Source organism: Ictalurus furcatus, chromosome 19, assembly GCF_023375685.1.
Source record: "Ictalurus furcatus strain D&B chromosome 19, Billie_1.0, whole genome shotgun sequence".
Taxonomy (NCBI): Eukaryota; Metazoa; Chordata; class Actinopteri; order Siluriformes; family Ictaluridae; genus Ictalurus; species Ictalurus furcatus.
In genome coordinates this window covers 3,138,091-3,160,889 of record NC_071273.1, presented here as the reverse complement: position 1 = coordinate 3,160,889, position 22,799 = coordinate 3,138,091, and the positions used below count along the sequence as shown (strand labels likewise).

At 40.5% G+C, this 22,799-nt stretch overlaps 2 protein-coding genes across 6 annotated transcripts in view; both read right to left on the bottom strand.

The window, feature by feature from the left end:
- LOC128623602 (protein bicaudal D homolog 1-like) overlaps nucleotides 1-8,630 on the bottom strand; it is a 32,487-nt gene extending 23,857 nt beyond the window's left edge. For all 4 annotated transcript variants that reach the window (XM_053650721.1, XM_053650722.1, XM_053650723.1 and 1 more), the window contains exon 1: nucleotides 8,149-8,630. In XM_053650721.1, coding sequence (XP_053506696.1) covers nucleotides 8,149-8,364 — 216 coding nt within the window. In that variant the 5' untranslated portion in view covers nucleotides 8,365-8,630. The remainder of the gene's footprint in view (nucleotides 1-8,148) is intronic.
- Nucleotides 8,631-15,324: 6,694 nt separating this feature from the next.
- On the bottom strand, nucleotides 15,325-17,807 carry LOC128623608 (aristaless-related homeobox protein). 2 transcript variants are annotated; one of them, XM_053650736.1, is made up of 4 exons: nucleotides 17,730-17,807; nucleotides 17,099-17,250; nucleotides 16,754-16,879; nucleotides 15,325-16,125 (listed from the first exon to the last, which is right to left on the bottom strand). In XM_053650736.1, exons 1-4 carry the CDS (start codon nucleotides 17,788-17,790, stop codon nucleotides 15,931-15,933), a joined length of 534 nt encoding a protein of 177 aa, XP_053506711.1. In that variant the 5' UTR covers nucleotides 17,791-17,807; the 3' UTR covers nucleotides 15,325-15,930. The 2 variants fall into 2 exon arrangements, with proteins under 2 accessions (XP_053506711.1, XP_053506712.1); XM_053650737.1 differs by having other exon boundaries at nucleotides 15,325-16,122.
- Nucleotides 17,808-22,799: the final 4,992 nt, after the last annotated feature.

Below are 22,799 nucleotides of genomic sequence, written 5' to 3'. Positions count from 1 at the left end.
GCAGAAACTGAGGTACAGTACACACACACACACACACTGGAGATACTGAGGTACAGTATACACACACACAGTGGAGAAACTGAGGTACAGTACACACACACACACACTGTACACTGCAGAAACTGAGGTACAGTACACACACACACACACTGGAGATACTGAGGTACAGTATACACACACACAGTGGAGAAACTGAGGTACAGTACACACACACACACACTGTACACTGCAGAAACTGAGGTACAGTACACACACACACACACACTGGAGATACTGAGGTACAGTATACACACACACAGTGGAGAAACTGAGGTACAGTACACACACACACACTGTACACTGCAGAAACTGAGGTACAGTACACACACACACACACTGGAGATACTGAGGTACAGTATACACACACACAGTGGAGAAACTGAGGTACAGTACACACACACAGGAGATACTGAGGTACAGTACACACATTGGAAAAACTGAGGTACAGTACACACACACACACACACACACACACAGGAGATACTGAGGTACAGTACACGCACACACACTGGAAAAACTGAGGTACAGTACTCACACACACACTGGAGATACTGAGGTACAGTACACACACACACACTGGAGAAACTGAGGTACAGTACACACACACACACACTGGAGAAACTGAGGTACAGTACACACACACACACACACACACACACACACTGGAGATACTGAGGTACAGTACACACACACACATACACACTGTACACTGGAGAAACTGAGGTACAGTACACACACACTGTACACTGCAGTAACTGAGGTACAGTACACATACACACAGGAGAAACTGAGGTACAGTACACACACACACACACACAGTACACTGGAGAAACTGAGGTACAGTACACACACACACACACACACACACCCACACACTGTACACTGCAGAAACTGAGGTACAGTACACACACACACTGGAGATACTGAGGTACAGTACACACACACACACACTGGAGATACTGAGGTACAGTACACACACACACTGGAGATACTGAGGTACAGTACACACACACACACACACACACTGTACACTGGAGAAACTGAGGTACAGTACACACACACACACACACACTGTACACTGCAGAAACTGAGGTACAATACACACACACACAGGAGATATTGAGGTACAGTACACACACACACACACTGTACACTGCAGAAACTGAGGTACAGTACACACACACACACACACACACACACACACACTGCAGAAACTGAGGTACAGTACACACACACACTGGAGATACTGAGGTACAGTACACACACACACACACACACACACTGGAGATACTGAGGTACAGTACACACACACACACACACACTGGAGATACTGAGGTACAGTACACACACACACACACACACACTGGAGATACTGAGGTACAGTACACACACACACACACACACTGGAGATACTGAGGTACAGTACACACACACACACACACACTGGAGATACTGAGGTACAGTACACACACACACACACACACTGGAGATACTGAGGTACAGTACACACACACTGGAGATACTGAGGTACAGTACACACACACTGGAGATACTGAGGTACAGTACACACACACACTGGAGATACTGAGGTACAGTACACACACACTGGAGATACTGAGGTACAGTACACACACACACTGGAGATACTGAGGTACAGTACACACACACACACACTGGAGAAACTGAGGTACAGTACACACACACACACACACACACACAGGAGATCCATTGCATTTGCTGATTGAGTGCAGGACTGCATGGTATTTCCAGAATTCAGCCTACTGCACACTCATGCATTGACAATAGTATGACCCATATTATGGGAAGTCCAATTTATATTGATATTTTCTTTTCATATAGACTAAGCAATGCAAACAATTTTTTACTATTAAAACTTAGCAGTATTTTAAAATTTCAAGACCCCCCCCCCCACATCTTGTTGGGGATAAAAAGTTTTTGTAAGTAATTCACACCCTGGATAACCCTATTTCCTTGGAGGAACTAAAAGAAGAAAGAGGACGAAGATAAATAATGTCATACCCTTTTCTACCTTTATTGTGAAATCTTAATTTCACAAAAATTGTTCCTGTAAAGCGGCTTTGAGACAATGTCTATTGTAAAAAGCGCTATAAAAATCAAATCAAATTGAATTGAATTAACCTTTTAATAAAAGTGAAAAACAATAAGAATCATTTTTACGTACAGTAACCTGGGTGCATCCCCTAAACTAATACTTAGTTGAAGCACCTTTAGATTTGATCACAGCATTAAATTTTTTGGGTAAGAGTCAATCAGTTTGGAGCATCTTAACTTAGCAATATTTTGGCATTCTTCCTTGCAAAAACATTCTAATTCTGTCAGATTGGCTGGGTATCTCTATATAGTGATGTTCAGTACGCTGAAATGCAATTCCTTGTAATAGTCCTGAGCTGAGGCTGAATTGGGTCCAGGAACCGTTGCTTTGGTTGTTCTCCTCCATGGACGTTGCGGGCCGTGGTAGTTGTTCTTATCGCACAACTCGACTGTGAACTCCCAAAGCTGCTGAAAGTGGTGATCAGTTCTCATTGCTGAAAGAGCAGAGATTGTGGAAGATGCTAGGCTTTTTACACTGGTATAATGTAAGGTGGACTGTAACGCTTTGGACAGAACATTGCACTGTATGATAATTCATTGCTTCAAAATGTAAGGGAACAAAAAGTGAAAATCGGTCACAGACGTCAGCAGACTACTTGCCTGTCCCCCGACTCGTACATCGCTTTCAGAAATTTCACTGAGTGTCAACGATAGTCTCAAAGTTATCCAGTATGGCCTTGAGAGCCTCTGCATGGCAGCTCCAGCTTGTGTCACTTTCAGTGTGGAAGATTTACCTGAAAAGTCACTGCTCCGTTCTCACAAAGACTCAGAAACTGCATGTCGTTTTGCTGACCCCTCAATGAAGTTATAGAGAGAATGATCATTGGTCAGCATGTCTCACAGCTGTATCGGTGCGACAGACATCCACAGTGCAGAGGGTGAGGATATGCAAGTGACAATGGACGTACATCACCAGTGGATTTTCGTAGCTACACCACGGTAGGTTCCTCACATACTCGCCGCACCATCGTAACATCGCGCTCTCAAGTTGCAGATCTCAAGGTTAAAGCTTGTCAGTACATTCTTTAAAAGAAGGGCCAAAGATTCACCATCTGTTCCGTCAGTCCGATAAAATCCGATGAGTGATTCATGGACATCGAGGTCTCTGTCGACAGATCTTAAAACCACTGCAACTTGCTCATGCCTACTTATGTCTTGCGTTTCATCCAGAATAAGGGAAAAAATTCCGGCTTCATGCACTCGTTGTATGATGTCACTTTTAACCTGACTGGCCATTATATTGATCGACTCATTCTAGTGCTTTTTATAAACATAATTAAATGATCTCTCTCTATTTTTGAATAGCTGGGTAATTAGTTGGTTATCAGTGGCCCTTAAATCCATCACCTGTAAGAACTTTACCCGATTTTCTGATTCATCCGTTTCATCGTGACCACGAAGAGCAATACCGGCAACAGAAGAGCAAAGTCTCGTATATTTCTTTCAGATATTCTCTGTTCTCATCCACTCTCTTTGCATGTTCACTGCTGATTTGCGTGGCTACGCTTCCCGTTTTAACTGTCTGTTGATGACCTTTCATTTTTAACCCAGCAGAAATGTGCACGCTACTTTTCTGATCTTCATTTTTCACTGCCTTTTTTCCAGTTGATAAATCCAGTCACTTGAAATGTGTCCGTCTTAGACTCCTTGCCACCAAATGCGCGACACATGAAACAAAAAGCCCGATCAATGGTGGGACTTCATTCAAGCCATTCATAAATCCCATACCATTCTTTACAGAACTTTCTACCATCAGTCACTGGAAATGAAGTTACTGGTTGATTACGGCCCAATCATAATAAAGTAACTGCTCTTCTTTTGTTCTACTGCCCCCTATCAACACAGAGATGTACATATAAACACATATTAAACAATTTTCAAATCTGAAACTCCATAAATTGATGGCGATATTGGGGGAGGGGGCACCTCTATATGTCACCCATATATATATATATATATATATATATATATATATATATTAGAGCTGCAACAACTAATCGATAAAGTCGATTATGAAAATCGTTGTCAACGAATCTCATTATCGATTAGTTGGTCTGCTTGTGTGTGTGTGTGTGTGTGTGTATATATATATATATACACATTATATATATATATATATATATATATATATATATATATATATATATATATATACACACACATACACACACACACATGCATATATATATATATACACACACAGATATAACCAACAAACAGTGCAAAATGTATATTTCTTACTGAAATACTTTATTTGTCTGAATGCAAACCAACATTTTCCCCTATAATATTACAGTTGGTCTTTTTGTTGCAGAAGACAATACTCAGGTAAATAAATTGTGATATACACAAAAGTATTTATGGAAATGGCTCAAGGGCAGATTTCTTTTGCAGCACACCAAAAGTTATGCGACAATTTGTTTTTGGTAAAGATGACAACATCATACACACAATTTTTGTCACCGGTTACCACACACAGGAAATCTTTTTTTTAAGATAGTTACATTTGCCTTGCCTTATGCTGCTGTATTCTCTTCTGTAATCGAATGTACTGAATGACATGAGAGGATTCTTTTAATACCATCATGTCCGTGTCACAGTCGTGGTGTTGGTTTTGATCTTACTAAATTTCTACTGGATTAAGGTCAGGACTTTGACTTGGCCGTTCCAAAACATTCACTTTATTCGTCTTTCTTTGTGTGTTTGGGATCGTTGTCTTGCTGCATGACCCACTTTCTCTTCAGATTCAGTTCATGGACAGATGTCCTGACATTTTCCTTTAGAATTCGCCGGTATAATTCACAATTCATTGTTCCATCAATGATGGCGAGTCGTCCTCACTATGCACAACATTTAAAAATGGCATCGAAAAAAATAATACATTTTACAATTTGATAATGAAAGCATGGTACAGATGGGCCATGGATGCAGTATGTTTGTTTGTTTGTTTGTTTGTTTGTTTGTGCTTACGTTGGCACATTCTCATAAAGGGAGCCATTAATTGTGGATTTGACGGTACTTACCTAACGTGTACTGCTCTGTAACAGGAAGACAAGACAGTCACATACAGTGGGACACTCTTCATGACTTCTTATAGATTACATGATGCATTGTACGACAGTGACTCAGCATGATGATAATACAAAGTGTGGTTTGGTGAGGGGTTGGTTAATAGATTACACTACGCTCTTAGAGCAGAATGAGCTCATGATTTACTATTAACACACGGCTGTATGACAGGACAACAAGAAGAACCACACAGATGATTTCATACTTTTAAGCAAATTCACTCCCCCCCCCCCCACCCACTATATTCTTCTGGATGATTTGAGTTGAGCAGGCTATAATTGGTTGAAGTAATGTCAGGCCTACCAAAGTCTTCATGTTTAAGTTGTAAACGTTTTAGTGGTAATGATGAGTAGTAGAGAATTGACATAGTGACTACACTATGATTGAGATAATCATGATCTACACGTAGGATTGTAAAAGGTAGGCAAGTTGCATTGTTGTTTAATTAATCAAGTTTCTTTTTATATAATACTTTTATAATTATTTATACTTGGGCACATTGAAAACCAAGACTACTGGTCTCAGTGATTGCTTTCCATGTTTGTTTGATAAAATCTCATGATGTTAACAAAGCTAAAATGATCTTGTTGAGCATCACCAGCAAATCTCATGACTATAAAGTCACGAAACTCACTGATTGATAGTAGATAAAATAGCCGGCAGTTTATGCATGTAGTTTAAATGATGTAACTGATGTAAACCAGTAGTAATGATTTTCCCTTACTTGCTAGCAAAATTATGTACAGTTATTTCATTTTTATAAATGGCGTTTGGGCAGACTTGTATAACCATGGCCCACAAAGAAACATGTAAACCCATTCTTTCTAGGTTTAGGTGGATGTACACTCCATGAGTTCTGATGAGGTTATTGAATCATTTTTACTTTTTACATGCCAGAATACCTGACGGTCCTATGGAGGCAGTCATATATTAACCAATTATGCGAGCCCCTGATTTGTAAGTCAACTCAAACCAGACTTTATAACATTCACAGTTCACTCAATAGTGAACTAAATAGTCTACTAAACCTGTTATTGGTTGGTATAATTATTTTTTCTACAAAATAGAAACCCAGTCATGATGATCTTTGGAAGAAATGTTACAGAGTGATGTTACATGAAAAAATAAGTAACTATATTTGCACAAGCCTAAACACAAATAAACTTTTCTGATTGGTAGGCGTGAGTCAAAATGTTGGCTCATCTGACATCTTGCACATCATGATTTCAAGGTGGTTTGAAACCTCTTTTTTTTGTAAAAATGATACGCTTGTAAAAACATTCAGGAGCTCACAAGTCAGGGTAGGATCACACAGTGTACATCTACCCTTACAGATGTAAAAGCACCAGCCGCCCACACCGCTGTCTGTTTTTCTCTCCTGCTGAACGACACGAAATATAAAACTCAGCAATAGCAATGATCCCAAAATAATCCTGATACGACCAAGTACAAACTGAATCATATATTCTGTATCAAAAGACATGAATTTTTAACAATGTCAGGAGGTCAGCTGCGTCCTTTTTGGATGGCTCTAATTTATGTGGATTGCGTGAGAAAGAAAAGATCATATTGCACAGTTCTTTTATGAATGTTTTATGTGAACAGGTTTAGAAAGATTTAAGCATTTTTTTGAAAAACCTTGTTCAAAGAAATGTACGTGTTATTTATTTATTTATTTATTTATTTATTTATTGTTATTGTATTAGTCACTGTTGTTTTAATTTTCAGTGGAATTTTCTGGCTTATATGATGCAAATGAAACGAGTGCATTCAAAACTTTATCAGTATGTGGCATGCAGTATGTGACAAACGTAATTCCGTTATGGAAAGGCTCTCAGTATGACATAGCATGACTACTACACAAATGCAACTTTGTGAATCCAACAATGCAACACAGTTATTTTTTGTGCTTTAAAATAAAAGGCTGTGGTAAAGAAGGAAACACCTACTTGCATGATTTAGCATGCAGTACACAGTATTTACCGGTGCAGCATCCTGTAGCTATAGTTGTATACAGTATGCAAGAATATACTGTTTCAAATGCATTAGAACCGATCAAACGATTAAGAGTCAGCCTCAATTACAAAAGAGTCTACAAGGGTAGGATAGTAGCCAGTGTTTCAAACGGAAATCCAGTGTCGTGTAGCCTACTACAAACCGGGAGCGTTTTGAGGAAAATATAAAAACCCTGTAACCCACCATGTTTGTGGACATGACAGTGAAATGAACCTTGATCGTTTGTTGTAGCCAAATATATCTGAAACCCTCAAGAGAATCTGATCAATCTGATTGAGGATAATAATAAATATAAGGGTTACTCCAAGTCTTTTTCACACACGTACAGTTTATATCATAGAAATAATTCTATTTCAAACGTTTTTTTGTTTGTTTATTTTTTTTTAGCAATTTAGTTTTAAGCAAATTAACATTTCGAATAAATTCCTAAGGGTTATAACCACGCCTTCACCTGCTACACCTTTGGCTTTACACTCCTCTCCTACCTGCGATCGTTTCAGTAGATTAGTCATTCCTTGCCCTGTGCTGCTGTAGGGTTGTCCTGTACTCCATCACAGGCTGACCCATTCGTATGTTATTCAGCGTGTGTATTCTCACTATAATAACCACTTTGATGAATACAGGCCAGAGAGTCTGTGAGTTTTCAGCCATCCAGATCATTTTATGTCTAGAAACAGCAGATTAAGTTGAGGCATCTACACACAAGCACTTAATACTCAATGTCCTTACCAGACATAATAAAAGGATCATGGTCCAGGTGGAAGGGACTTGCCCTGTTCATGTGTGTGTAGTTTACTGCAGCAAAACAGCAGCGCACAGGAGCATCCTGGAGCATCCTGAGCACAGTGGACGGGTTTAAAGGGAAGGCAGAGCAGAGGATGAGAGCCTTACCTCGTGCAGCTGCTCCAGCTCCTGCCTCAGGGTGTCCTGCGCGGCCTCGAGGTCTGCGTACTGCTGCTTCAGGGTTTGGTTTTCCTCCAGCACCACGAGTCCGCATTCAGCCGCACGGATCTTCTCCCGGTTAGCCTCGGCGAGCTCGTGTGTAAGCCGCTCCACCTCGGAGCGGTACTGCTCCAGCGTTTCCCCGCGCGCTCCACCCGCAGCCATCGCGTTTCCACCCCCACCCCCCAACCCTGCCGCACCTTTCTCCCGCCTCCTCCGCTGCCGTGTTACCGGGAGGAGCAGGGAGGAGGACGCGCAGAATCCGACATCAACACCGGGGCCGGCTCTTACCCGATCACAGATTTAAACCCCAGCGAACTGTTCCGCGACATTCTGGCACTGCTGCAATAAGAAATAATCTCACTTGAGCTCCCCTGTCACCTCCCTCCAGATGTGCTGTCTGTGTCGCCGCATTATTTCTTTCTCTTCTTTTTCTGCTTATTCATGGGGCTTCGGACGCCATCATCTCTACAAAGTAGCCTCCGAACTTACCACCCATCCGTTTCTCAGTGACGTCAGAGCGTCCTAGTAGGCTACATCCTGTTCATCAGCTGAGTGATGCGCACGTCTGCGTCTGCGTCTGTCTTTCGCAGCAGGGTGGATGGTCAGAGTGGAGGAGAACTCCAGAACAGTTACAAATACACACACATCATTAAAAACTCTAATGAGCTCGTGAACACACGGATGAATGAATGATTCCGAACAAACACGTGCAGTCCTACTTCCTGTGTGCAGGCTTTTAAATCTGCTATTGAGCTGGATGACTGGAGTCACAGATACGGGAAATGAAACAAAAGTACAGTGGTCAGGACGTGAGTGAGGTTAATGAAGGGAGTCGTTTATTGCTACTATATTCTACAAGAGCAAGAGATGTTAATGTTCTATTAAAAACATTATGCAAGAATAGCCAATGCCATAGACCAATAAACAATTCATTGTGTGAGTGATTCTATAAATCTTCAGGAAATTCAGATGATGCCACTGGCTTGACTTGCCTGCTGAACATGGGGCTTGGGGAATCAGTATATATTTTATAAATATATTTTATGGGGTGGATGTGTTTAGGTGACTGGGTTGAGTGATGAAAAGGATGTTTCACGCGTTATATTTCCAGGTGAAGTGCGGTAATAATTTTCCAGGACAGGATGTTTTCTAAGTACTGTAGTAAATACAGTACAGGTACAAGTAAGTAAGTTCAGTTTATTCATGGTTTAAGTTATTTATCTGAAGGATGCACACGGCACGTATAAACACTTGTAGGACACTTTACCTACATTATCTCACAAAAGTGAGTACACCCCTCACATTTCTGTAAATATTTGATTATATCTTTTCATGTGACAACACTGAAGAAATGACACTTTGCTACAATGTAAAGTAGTGAGTGTACAGCTTGTGTAACAGTGTAAATTTGCTGTCCCCTCAAAATAACTCAACACACAGCCATTAATGTCTAAACCGCTGGCAACAAAAGTGAGTACACCCCTGAGTGAAAATGTCCAAATTGGGCCCAATTAGCCATTTTCCCTCCCCGGTGTCATGTGACTTGTTAGTGTTACCAGGTCTCAGGTGTGAATGAGGAGCAGGTGTGTTAAATTTGGTGTCATCGCTCTCACACTCCCTCATACTGGTCACTGGAAGTTCAACATGGCACCTCATGGCAAAGAACTCTCTGAGGATCTGAAAAAAAGAATTGTTGCTCTACATAAAGACGGCCTAGGCTATAAGAAGATTGCCAAGACCCCGACACTGAGCTGCAGCACGATGGCCAAGACCATACAGCGGTTTAACAGGACAGGTTCCACTCAGAACAGGCCTCGCCATGGTCGACCAAAGAAGTTGAGTGCACGTGCTCAGCACCATATCCAGAGGTTGTGTTTGGGAAATAGACGTATGAGTGCTGCCAGCATTGCTGCAGAGGTTGAAGGGGTGGGGGGTCATCCTGTCAGTGCTCAGACCATACGCCGCACACTGCATCAAATTGGTCTGCATGGCTGTCGTCCCAGAAGGAAGCCTCTTCTAAAGATGATGCACAAGAAAGCCCGCAAACAGTTTTCTGAAGACAAGCAGACTAAGGACATGGATTACTGGAACCATGTCCTGTGGTCTGATGAGACCAAGATAAACTTATTTGGTTCAGATGGTGTCAAGCGTGTGTGGCGGCAACCAGGTGAGGAGTACAAAGACAAGTGTGTCTTGCCTACAGTCAAGCATGGTGGTGGGAGTGTCATGGTCTGGGGCTGCATGAGTGCTGCCGGCACTGGGGAGCTACAGTTCATTGAGGGAACCATGAATGCCAACACGTACTGTGAAATACTGCAGCAGAGCATGATCCCCTCCCTTCGGAGACTGGGCCGCAGGGCAGTATTCCAGCATGATAACGACCCTAAACACACCTCCAAGACGACTACTGCCTTGCTAAAGAAGCTGAGGGTGAAGGTGATGGACTAAACCCTATTGAGCATCTGTGGGGCATCCTCAAACGGAAGGTGGAGGAGCACAGGGTCTCTAACATCCACCAGCTCCGTGACGTCGTCATGGAGGAGTGGAAGAGGACTCCAGAGGAACCTGTGAAGCTCTGGTGAACTCCATGCCCAAGAGGGTTAAGGCAGTGCTGGAAAATAATGGTGGCCACACAGAATATTGACACTTTGTGCCCAATTTGGACATTTTCACTTAGGGGTGTACTGACTTTTGTTGCCAGTGGTTTAGACATTAATGACTGTGTGATGAATTATTTTGAGGGGACAGCAAATTTACACTGTTACACAAGCTGTACACTCACTACTTTACATTGTAGCAAAGTGTCATTTCTTCAGTGTTGTCACATGAAAAGCTATAATCAAATATTTACAGAAATGTGAGGGGTGTACTCACTTTTGTGAGATACTGTATGTTTAAAATATGTTTTATCTTTACTTTACAGTTGTGCTTATAAATTTACATTTATTTAATACTGCCCTGAATAATCTATTTCACATAACAGATGTTTACATATAGTCCACAAGACGCAATAATAACTGAATTTACACAAATGAACCTGTTTAAAAGTTTACATACACTTGATTATTAATACTGTGTGTCATTACCTGGATGATCAACAACTTTTTTATATTTTGCAATAGTTGGTCACGAGTCTTTTGTATGTCCTGAGCAGTTAAACTGCCCACTGTTCTTCAGAAAAATCCTCCAGGTCCTGCACATTCTTTACTTTTCCAGCATCTTCTGCAAATTTGACGCCTTTCCAACAACAATGGCTCAAAGATCATCTGTTCACACTGAGGACAACTGACAGACTCGTACACGACTATTACATAAGGTGCAAACATTCAATGATGCTCAAGAAGGCAACAGGATTCATTAAGAGCCCGGGGGTGTAAACTTTTGAACAGGATTATCTGTGTAAAATGTTATGTTGTTTAAAGATCTTAATTATTCATTTACTACTGCCCATCAGAAGCTAAATAAGATATTTACAGTACATGTTTCCCAGAAGACAAAATAATAACAGTTTACACCACACATCCTGTTCAAAAGTTGAACAGGATGAAGACCATTGTTCCCCTCCCCAGGAGTGGAGGCCAACAAAGATCCCTCCAAGAGCGAGATGTGCAATAGTCCCTGAGGTCACAAAGGAACCCAGGATAACTTCTAAGCAGCTAAAGGCCTGTCTTACATTGGATAATGTTAATGTTCATGAGTCCACCATCAGGAGAACACTGAACAACAACAGTGTGCATGGCAGAAGGCTAATGGGAAAATGTTTTGTGGATGGATGAGACCAAAATAAAACTTTTTGGTTTAAATGAGAAGTGTTATGTTTGGAGAAAGGAAAACGCTGCACTCCAGCATAAGAACCTTATTCCCTCTGTGAAACATGGTGGTGGTAGTGTGATGGTTTGGGACTGTTTTGCTGCATCTGGCCCAGGACGACTCGCCATCATTGATGGAACAATGAATTGTGAATTATACCGGCGAATTCTAAATGAAAATATCAGGACATCTGTCCATGAACTGAATCTCAAGAGAAAGTGGGTCATGCAGCAAGACAACGATCCTAAACACACGAGTCGTTCTACCAAAGAACGCTTAAAGAAGAATAAAGTTAATGTTTTGGAATGGCCAAGTCACAGTCCTTCCTGACCTTAATCCAATAGAAATGTTGTGGAAGAACCTGAAGCGAGCAGTTCATGTGAGGAAACCCACCAACATCCCAGAGTTGAAGCTGTTCTGTACTGAGGAACGGGCTAAAACTCCTCCGAGCCGATGTGCAGGACGGATCAACACTTACCCCAAACGTTTATCTGCAGTTATTACTGCACAAGGGGGTCACACCACATACTGACAGCAGAGGTGCACATACTTTTGCCTCTCACAGATATGTAATATTGGATCAGTTTCCTCAATAAATAAATGACCAAGTGTAATAGTTTTGTCTCATTTGTTTAATTGGGTTCTCTTGATCTACTTTTAGGACTTGTGTGAAGATCTGATGATGTTTTAGGTCACATTTATGCAGAAATATAAAAAATTCTCAAGGGTTCACAAACATTAAAGCACCACTGCATATTTGTAAATGTAATATCAGTGGGACATAAATGGTACCACATTCATGGAATCGCCTGTGTAATAATTAATAGGAAAGTAATTAATATGAAATAAAAACTCTCCCAAGCTGTTCAGTACTGTAGGTATTGCAGAAAATTCCTACTTGTGGTATCTCTCTGAATTGTGTACCTGACTCTGTGACATTGCTTCCATTATGTGTCATGAGGTGTGGATAATATTGCTAGATGACACATAAATTCCGTAGTATTAGTCACCAACTTTCCTGAAGTACTTTGAATTTTTACTTAATAACAAGCAACGTGTTCTTATAATTAATAATGATCTTCTTGTAAGTCAGTAATGTTTAAAGAAATATGTTAGAAGTTGGAAAATGCCCAACAAATCAAGTGTCAATTCATTTAACAAAGCTCTGAACCACAGTCTGTACCACCGCTGTGTTCTATGAATTTCAACGCCCCAAGGACTGATAAACATAAAGTAATACAGAGTTCACTCCAGTGTCAGTTAGCTATAAACGTTGATAAGGCTGAGGTGAAAAGTTCAACTCTTGGAAGGATAGTAATGTCAAGGTAAGACCACAGTTGTAAAAACACAAACACCCTTTGGCCTGTTCCAATTTGACACACTGTCTTACACGGTCAGTTCAGGTAAAGCTACAAGGTGGATGTAATAATTGCGCGGGTATTGACTACATATTCAGTCACATAGTAAATTAAATACACATTACAGATATGAATCTACATTTATATTCACTTAAAGAAATGTGCCAGAACTGAAATATTAGACTAGCTACTCATAAGATCGATGAAGCTACTTTGTTCACTCCCTGTGTCTTGGCCATATTGCCCCATGGTCTTCATCACAGAGTTCTCATGCAGTCATGAATTAACAGGACCAAACTATCGATGGTTTTTCTAAATCCTGTTGTGTACATTCTCCCCACTCGTACTTCCTTTTAACTGCTTTCCAGATGTCAGAGGCTGTTTACTGTAATTTGCCATACCATCACCCCAGCTCAAGGGCCCCAGTTCAGTTTCTGAGTCTGGTGGTTTGTTATAATCATTATTATTATGTATAGATTATGACCAATCCTAAATAAGGAGATATATCATTATGTCCAAAGTTAATGTCATTCTAAGCTATGTTCTCATTTAAATATCTTTTGGCTCTAGCCTCCTCTCTTCTCTTAGGTTCTCTGTAGAAAAATGGTCCCAGCAGTGGACCAGTGGGTCTGATCCAATAAACAATTTTGGCTATAGTTTCAGAGACATATCCACACCCACAAGCCAATAACCATCCAGAAAGGCCCTCAAGTATTGAGGTGGGCAGGGAGTTAGGCTGTAAAGTGCATGAGTTGTTGTTTGTATGTGAAGCATGAGCTAAGTAACAAATATCCTTATTTATATATACTCAGCAAAAAAGAACTGTTCTTTTTTAAAGATCATATTGTAAAATCCAAATAATCTTTACAGATCTTTATTGGAAAGGGTTTAAACGATGTTTTTCATGTTTGTTCAATGAACCATAAACAATTATTGCACATGCACCTGTGGAACAGTCTTTAAGACACGAACAGTTTACAGGTGGGAGGTGATTACGGTCTCAGTTACAATAAGTTAGGACACTAAAGAGACCTTTCTACTGACTCTGAAAAACACCAGAAGAAAGATGTCTAGGGTTCCTGCTCTCCTGCGTGAACATGCCATAGACCTGCTGCAGGGAGACATGAGGACTGCAGATGTAGCCAGAGCAATAAACTGTAATGTCTGTAATGTAAGACGTCTAAGACTACAGGGAGACAGGAAGGACAGCTGATCGTCCTTGCAGTGGGAAATTACATGTAACCGTGTGTCCCTCCAGACGTGATTAAGAACTTCAAACGCCTTGGTGCAGGTGTGGAGGAACATCTCAGAGCAAGAACTGACCAATCTGGTGCAGTCCATGAGGATGAGATGCACTGTAGTACTTAAAGCAGCTGGAGAACACCACATACTGACTGTTCCTTTTAATATTGACCAGTCGAATGTGAGAGGACGTTTCTTTTTTTGCTGAGTATATAAGATATAAGAGATAGATATAAGAAAATCTACTAATTGCTGACAAACAACAGTACTGTCAGTTCATGTAGCTGCAGTGGGTGAATAATCTTAGAGAATCGAGGAGAGGCAATAGTCTAACTAAATCCTTCATGTAGTTTGTAAGGCTTCATGTAATAAATCTATTTGGTAAATACCCACTATATGTTTTTCATAACTTTTTCACTACCACCTAAAAATCATCCAAGAATTTTTTTTCAATAAGGATCTGACCTAACCTGATGGTCATTCCTAACCTGATTCTGATTCAAGGGCTAAAACCTATCTGTTAATGGGGAAAAATATGTTTATTTCTTGCCTGATTTCCATGAAGTTTTTGTGGTTGTCCATCTCCCCCCCCCCCCCCCCCCGCCCGGCGTGGTTGTCCATCTCCCCCCCCCGCCCGGCGTGGTTTAATCCTTTGTCATCCCTCACTGTCTTCTCTGAAATGAGATGGTTTGGTTGTAGAGAGAATGTGGCATACGCCCTTATCTATCACCCTATCAGGACATGAACCCAAGCATATTAAGATAAGCTTACACTTTATTATAGGGGCAATAAACCAATTCAGGGATAATTGGAAACGTCAACAAGAAAACCCATGTGGAACACCACTACTACTAAAGAATACTGAAGACGAAGAAGAAGAAAAAGACAGACATCTCATCTGCTATGGTTGGAGATATGTCAAAGAATCCAAAATAGGACATGTTAAGCATTAGTATAATCTAATTTGTTGTCTGATATAATATATACAACACACACAATGAAAAATTCCCTGAACTGTGTATTGCTGCCTGAACATTTTTACTGCCTGAAAGGTTTACTGGGTTAGTCTACTACATTATACATAATAGGATTCTAACAGTCCTTAGAGACACAGAATTGTCAACTACCATGTCATATAGATTGCCTTTGTAAAAAGTTTAATGTGATTACTCAAGTCATTTACAGCTCAAAACACACACACACACACACACACACACACACACACACACACACATATATATATATATATTGTAAAAACAGTGCTGTGTACATAACATTCCTGTGTCAAATCTCCATATAGTCTTTTTTGCATAACATTTTAATAAAGCAGTAAATGAGATGGAAGACGCATCTGCTTGCTGTGTGTGTTGGCATGATGAGGTGTAAAGTTTGAGAACCACGGCCGGTATGGCAGTCCATGGAACTGATGAGACGCAACAAAGGGGTGCAGTTCTTGTGTGCTGATCTCAGACAGAGGAACAGGAGGGTAGAATGACACAGGCAGGTGATGCTTCTGGTGTATGGTGTGGAGTGGAAAAAAATGAAGGAAATCACACAAAAGTTCATATACAGCAAACATGATGATAAATGTAGATCGGATTCATACCGAATTGTTTTTACCCCCTCAAAAGCACAAAATGTTGGCACCTTCAAAACATTACACGGTAAAACTACATGTTCTCTAACAGCTCTTGGCAAATTCATGAGTTCATGAGTTTTGCATAACTACCAGGATAGTTTAAAACCCCAAAACATGTTTAAGAATTGCCTATTTATGAATCTTATAACAAGATAATGAGCGCAAACATGCCACCGTGTAAACACACGAATGGCCATTGGACAAAAAATCAGTTTTTAGTTTTTTTGCTATGGCCATTTGAGCGTCTGGGTTTGTAGCCTATTTAAATCCTGTTGTAAAAGACAAAGCACCTGTGCCAGTGTAACATAAAGGAGCTTGTTGTACACGGAGAAGTGCAAAATCCCTCTGCAAATGTAACAATCTTGTTAGACATTTCAGGGAAATGCTCAGTGCTGTTATTCTCTCCAGGGGAAGAGTCACTAAATAATAATTGTCTTTGGAGGCAAAAATATTTACACCGTGTCAGCAGAAATGATAGAAACAGGTGAAGGAGAGTGCCTACCAGTGTGAAGAAACAGGAAGCCTTGAGAGGGTATGTGTATTCGCTTGTGGTGCACTCCAGCTGGACGCTGTTTCTTTCCTGCACTTCAGTGCGTCTCCACTTGGCTCTTCTATTCTGGAACCAGATCTGGACATCGAGTACGTGATTGCACCAAATACTTGTATAGTAAAAATCCGACGCCAAACACAAATACATTTTGATAACCCACAAAATATGTAATGTAGTAGTTCACTAGCACTAGCACACAGACAATTTCTTAGCTCTTTCTTTCGTCTAGTAAGTAGGCTACTATATAAATATAATTACTGGTCCAGTTCTAAATGCCTTGCTGCACTCTGGACTTACTTGGACTCTCCCCTCTGACAGATGGGTGCGTGTGGCTAGCCAGTCTCTGGTATGAACATCTGGGTAGTGAGTGTCTTGAAATACTCTTTCCAGTTCCTCAAGTTGAGCAGCTGTGAATGTGGCCCGTACTCTTCTGTGACCCCGCTGATAAACTGTGCAAGACAAAAGGCAGTTATAAACAACATTAGGAAATCTGTCAGCTAATTTGTAATCCAGATGTTCAGTCTGTCTATAAATCTATAATTTAAGACTGTAACAATTAATCCCCAGAATTAAATATACCAGTGAGCATAGGATAAATCAAGTATAGTGCAGGTATAATGCAAATGGTAGTAATGGCAGTTATTGTGCTATAGTAGTGATAGTGTTGTTGTGGTCCAAATGCCTCTGCTATTGGAATGCCCAAACTGCGGACAATCTTAAGGAGAACTTGATGTACGGTATGGGAGAGGATGAAATATATAATGTATAATGTAATATATAGATAGTACGGAAACAGAAAACCAAATAGTTTACTGGTTTTTACCATCTAGCAAGGACTGAGGATATGGAGGAAGAAAATAAAGTTAACAAAGTTATAGGAGGGGAAAATTATGAGGAAATATAGTGTAGAGATTCAGGAGAAGATCACCTGTATACTGGCTAGATTTGAGGTCTTCCTTTCTATTGGGTGTCCAAGTATTTTCTGACATGTTCTCTTCAATCGTCTGCATTTCCCTCTCCGCCAAATAGGAAGGTCTTTTCAGTATATCTTCAATAGAGTGGGACAGGTATGGGACAGGCATGCCTGGCGATTCCATTTGTCTGGGTAATGAGCTCTCATTGTGTTGTCCAGTCTTAGATTCCACAGTTAACATTTCCCGCAGATTAGTCAAACGTTTTCAAATGCACTAAGTGACCAAGTTTAGGAAGTAACTCTTGCTGTCCTGCCGATCAAAGACTGGCAGCATTAGGACTATGTCACAACATCATTAGGACTCCAAGGAGGAGGGGCAGGAGGTTTACTCTTTAACAAATCCAATAAATCACCATTGCCACAGAATTCTGGTAGTAAAGTCTAGCTATACGGTTCAATCATTTCACAATTCACAATAGAGTAGGGGAAATAAGTATTGTACGCATCAACATTTTTTCAGTAAATATCTTTCCAATGAGGCTATTCATATGAAATTTTCACCAGACATCAGTATTAACTCAAGAAATCTGCAAATATAAAGAATTCACAACATTAAAGTCCATAAATAAAGTTAAGTGTAATAAAGTGGAATGACACGGGGGAAAATGATTGCTGACGCTATGAAAAAGCAGTTCTCCAAGTTAAGGCAAATAACCAGATGAAATCTGTAAGTAATTATACCTCCTATCTGTGCAAATTAATATCAGCTGGGTTGGTATATTGATGGTCTATAAAAAGGCTTTTCGTTACCAAGGTGTCACACAAGAAACATCTCATGATGGGTTTCACAACAACCTTATTGTTGTGAAACATATTGATGGAATCAGATACAGACGTATTTCTAAACTTCTGAATCCTACAGTAATTACCATCAGGGTCATTATCCACAAGTGGAACAACATCACTCCGTCATCAACCGGCCACCCAGAGGAGCTCCTCACAAGATCTCTGACCAGGGAGTCAGAAGAATAGTCAGAAGAGTAGCCCAAGAGCCAAGGACCACTCGGAAAGAGCTCCAGAAACACTTGGAGGCAGCAGGTGCCATCGTCACAGAGAAAACAATAGGCAATGCACTCCACTGCTCACGCTCACCCCACAAGACTCCATTACTAAAGAAAAGGCATGTTGAAGCTCATTTAAAGTTTACTACAACTCATCTGGACAAGCCTGTGAAATACTGGGAGAGTGTAGTCTGGTCAGACGAGAGCAAAATGGAACTTTTTGGTTCTCATACTACACACCGTGTTTGGAGAAGAAATGGCACTGCACATCACCCTAAAAACACTACACCAACAGTGAAGTTTGGAGGTGAAGCATCATGGTGTGGGGCTGTTTTTCATCACATGGTACTGGCAGACTTCATATAATTGAAGGAACGATGAATGGAGATCTTTACCGGGAGATTCTTGAGAAGAATCTGCTGCCATCCACCAGGATGATGAAGATGAGACGTGGGTGGAGCTTCCAGCAGGACAACGATCCAAAGCATACAAGCAAAGCAAACTCTCAATTGGTTTCAGAGAAAAAAATGAATGGCCCAGTCAATCACCTGACTCGAATCCAATTGAACAAGATTTAAAGACAATATGTTTAGAAGAATGGACCAAAATCACACCTGAATACTGCAACCCATTCATTTCCTCATACAGGAAGTGTCTTGAAGCGTCATTACAAACAAAGACTTCTCCACTAAGTATTAAATACATTTCAGTTAGAGTGTTCAATACTTTTTTCCCGTGTCATTCCACTTTATTACACATCACTTCATTTATGGACTTTAATGTTGTGAATTCTTTAAATTTCCGGATTTCTTGAGTTAATACTGATGGCTGGTGAAAATTTAATATGAATAGCCTCACTGGAAATATATTTACTGAAAAAACTGTTGATGCGTCCAATACTTATTTCCCCTACTGTATCTCAATTATGATTTATATATGTTATGCTATATATATATATCATATATATCATAAATACAGGACAAACAAAACAGTAAATCAAAAGGCAAGCTGTGGAACAAAGAGAAGAGATGGGAGAGAAAAGAAAAATGTATATATAATAAAGTACGAAATAAAATTAAGGGAGGAGATATACTGAGGAGATACGGGGACGGGCCACCATTCGGGGGTATCAGAGTAGGACAGTACAGCACCCCCAGCCCAGACACAGCACCCTGATGCACTTCGATGACTGAGACCAGCATGCATACATCACCTAAACCCCAACAAGGAGGGCCAACCCACTGCACAATCCCCTCCAAAACCTCTCCCAAACCCCAACGAGGAGGGCCAACCTACTGCACAATCCCCTTCAAAATCTCTCCCAAACCCCAACGAGGAGGGCCAACCCACTGCACAATCCCCTCCAAAACCTCTCCCAAACCCCAACGAGGAGGGCCAACCCACTGCACAATCCCCTTCAAAACCTCTCCCAAACCCCAACGAGGAGGGCCAACCCACTGCACAATCCCCTCCAAAACCTCTCCCAAACCCCAACGAGGAGGGCCAACCCACTGCACAATCCCCTTCAAAACCTCTCCCAAACCCCAACAAGGAGGGCCAACCCACTGCACAATCCCCTCCAAAACCTCTCCCAAACCCCAACGAGGAGGGCCAACCCACTGCACAATCCCCTTCAAAATCTCTCCCAAACCCCAACGAGGAGGGCCAACCCACTGCACAATCCCCTTCAAAACCTCTCCCAAACCCCAACGAGGAGGGCCAACCCACTGCACAATCCCCTTCAAAACCTCTCCCAAACCCCAACGAGGAGGGCCAACCCGCTGCACAATCCCCTTCAAAACCTCTCCCAAACCCCAACGAGGAGGGCCAGCCCACCAGGGAGTCTGTGTAGTCAGTGTCTTGCTGTCCGAATTAAGAAAACTGACCCACCACACAGTCTCCTTCAAAACCTCTCCCAGTGGAGAGTCAGTCCACTAGGGAATTAGTGCAGTCACTGTCCCACCTTGTCCATCAAAGAAAAGGGTCCTCTGGCCCAGTCACAAACACCCCAGTGGTGCAATCCAGATCCGCATCCCACAATCACTCAACCAATCAAATAACATACATACATACATACATATACATATCAGAAAAAGAGAGGTAAAATATCCTCCCATGTAATAAAGTGGAGTAATAGGAAACAACCATTATCAATTATTATATATTAATAGGTAATAAATATAATTATGATATGATAATACAGTCATAGTAACACATTAAATAATCAGAAAACACATTAAATAAACTGTATATAAATGTATTTTCCATAATTATGTCAAAAATAATGACAGTGATGCAATGCTATTGCTACTAACATCATTGTCTTTAGTTAGTTAGTTACAATTACATTTATATAGTGCTTTTCTAGACACTCAAAGCCAACACCAATACTTTACCCATAGTGATCATAACACTGATGGTAATGAAGTGTGTCATGTATCAAGAAACTCTGGACTCCACTTCCCATCAGCCACTGCACTGCACTAGCTGTCACATGACCACCTGCACCTGACTCACGTTTGGTTAATGAGCACTCGTGTGTGTATAGTCATATATACATATATACGTATATAGTCATTGTCTGCACTGTTTGCTTGTCTTTCGTTGTCCTAGACTCTTGTTGTTTATGTCTCGGTGTTTTGTTTCATGCCGCAGTGTTATACCAAGTTGTCTTAGTGTCTTTGCCTCATAGTACGTTTGTTTCAATAAATGTCATTATCTGCACTTGCTTCTGGCTCAACCTCGATTCGTGACAAAGTGTTAATAGTATTAACAATAATAATGGTAATAATAGAGATGATAATCATGACAATAGTGCTATAAATAATAATAATATGAACAATATATAATATCAACAAGTATATGCATACATACATACATTTTTATCCTTTCCCATTCTTTCTTATAGGTTTGTAGAGATACGATTGCGAGAGTGCGTGGGTCCGGTTCCAGGTGTTTGATTTAGATTCAAATGAATTAAAAATGGGTTCCAGATGTCATTAAATGTAAATATATTTTTCTTGCGGGTCAATGTTATTTTTTCTGATGTGATGTATTCTGTAAGAAGATTGATCCAATGATTGATATGTATAGATTTTTTTGATTTCCAGTTGAACAGAATTATTTTCTTGGCGATAGTTAGAGAGATGAGGAGTGGATTTTTAGATTTGGTTGGAAGATTATCGACTTCTACGATGTTACAGAGTAAACAAAGTGATTGCGATGGAGGTGATAGTGATAGCCCATGATGGTGGAATGTTTATCAGTCACTGCTATCCAATAGGAATAAACTGGCTGACAAATCCATGTGGCATGGAAGTAATCATCATTGCTACCCAAAGTGCATTGTGAACAGGTGTCTGTGTCGCTTAAACCCATTTTAAACTGGCGATGTGGGTCATATGAATAATCTTGTGCTGTATGAGTTGTAGATTTGTATTGCTAGTCATAGAGAAAGTATTGTTACAGATTTCTTTCCAGAGTTCAGGGTTGGAGGAGACAGACAAATCATTTCCCCATTTGATTATTGGTAGTGTTATGGTTACATCAGTATTTGATATTAGTTTATAGAGTTAGGATGCTCATTTTTTTAAGCTATTGATTTTCATTAACTGAGACGGGTGTAATGGGTTATTGGTTATATTAATCCTTGATTTAATTATGGACTTTATTTGTTGATACTGGAGAAACTGTCCCCTCCCTAAACTGTATTTCTGGAGTAGTGTATTAAATGATGTGAACTGGTTATTTTGGAATAAATGATGGAGGTGAGTGATTCCTTTGTGCTGCCCTGATGGAAAGTGGGCAGGATTACTGTACAGTTGAAAATCGGGGTTGTGTCAGATCGGGGTGTATCTACACGGAGTTAGTGGTGATTTATTCATTCTGTTTACGTTCCACCAGGCTGTCAGAGTTGAAGCTATTGTGTTTATTTTGAAAGGTCTGCAACTGAGGAATTTTTGCACTGATTTTCTTTTATTTTTATCCATCAGGAATTATTACTGTTTTTTTTAATCCTTTACAC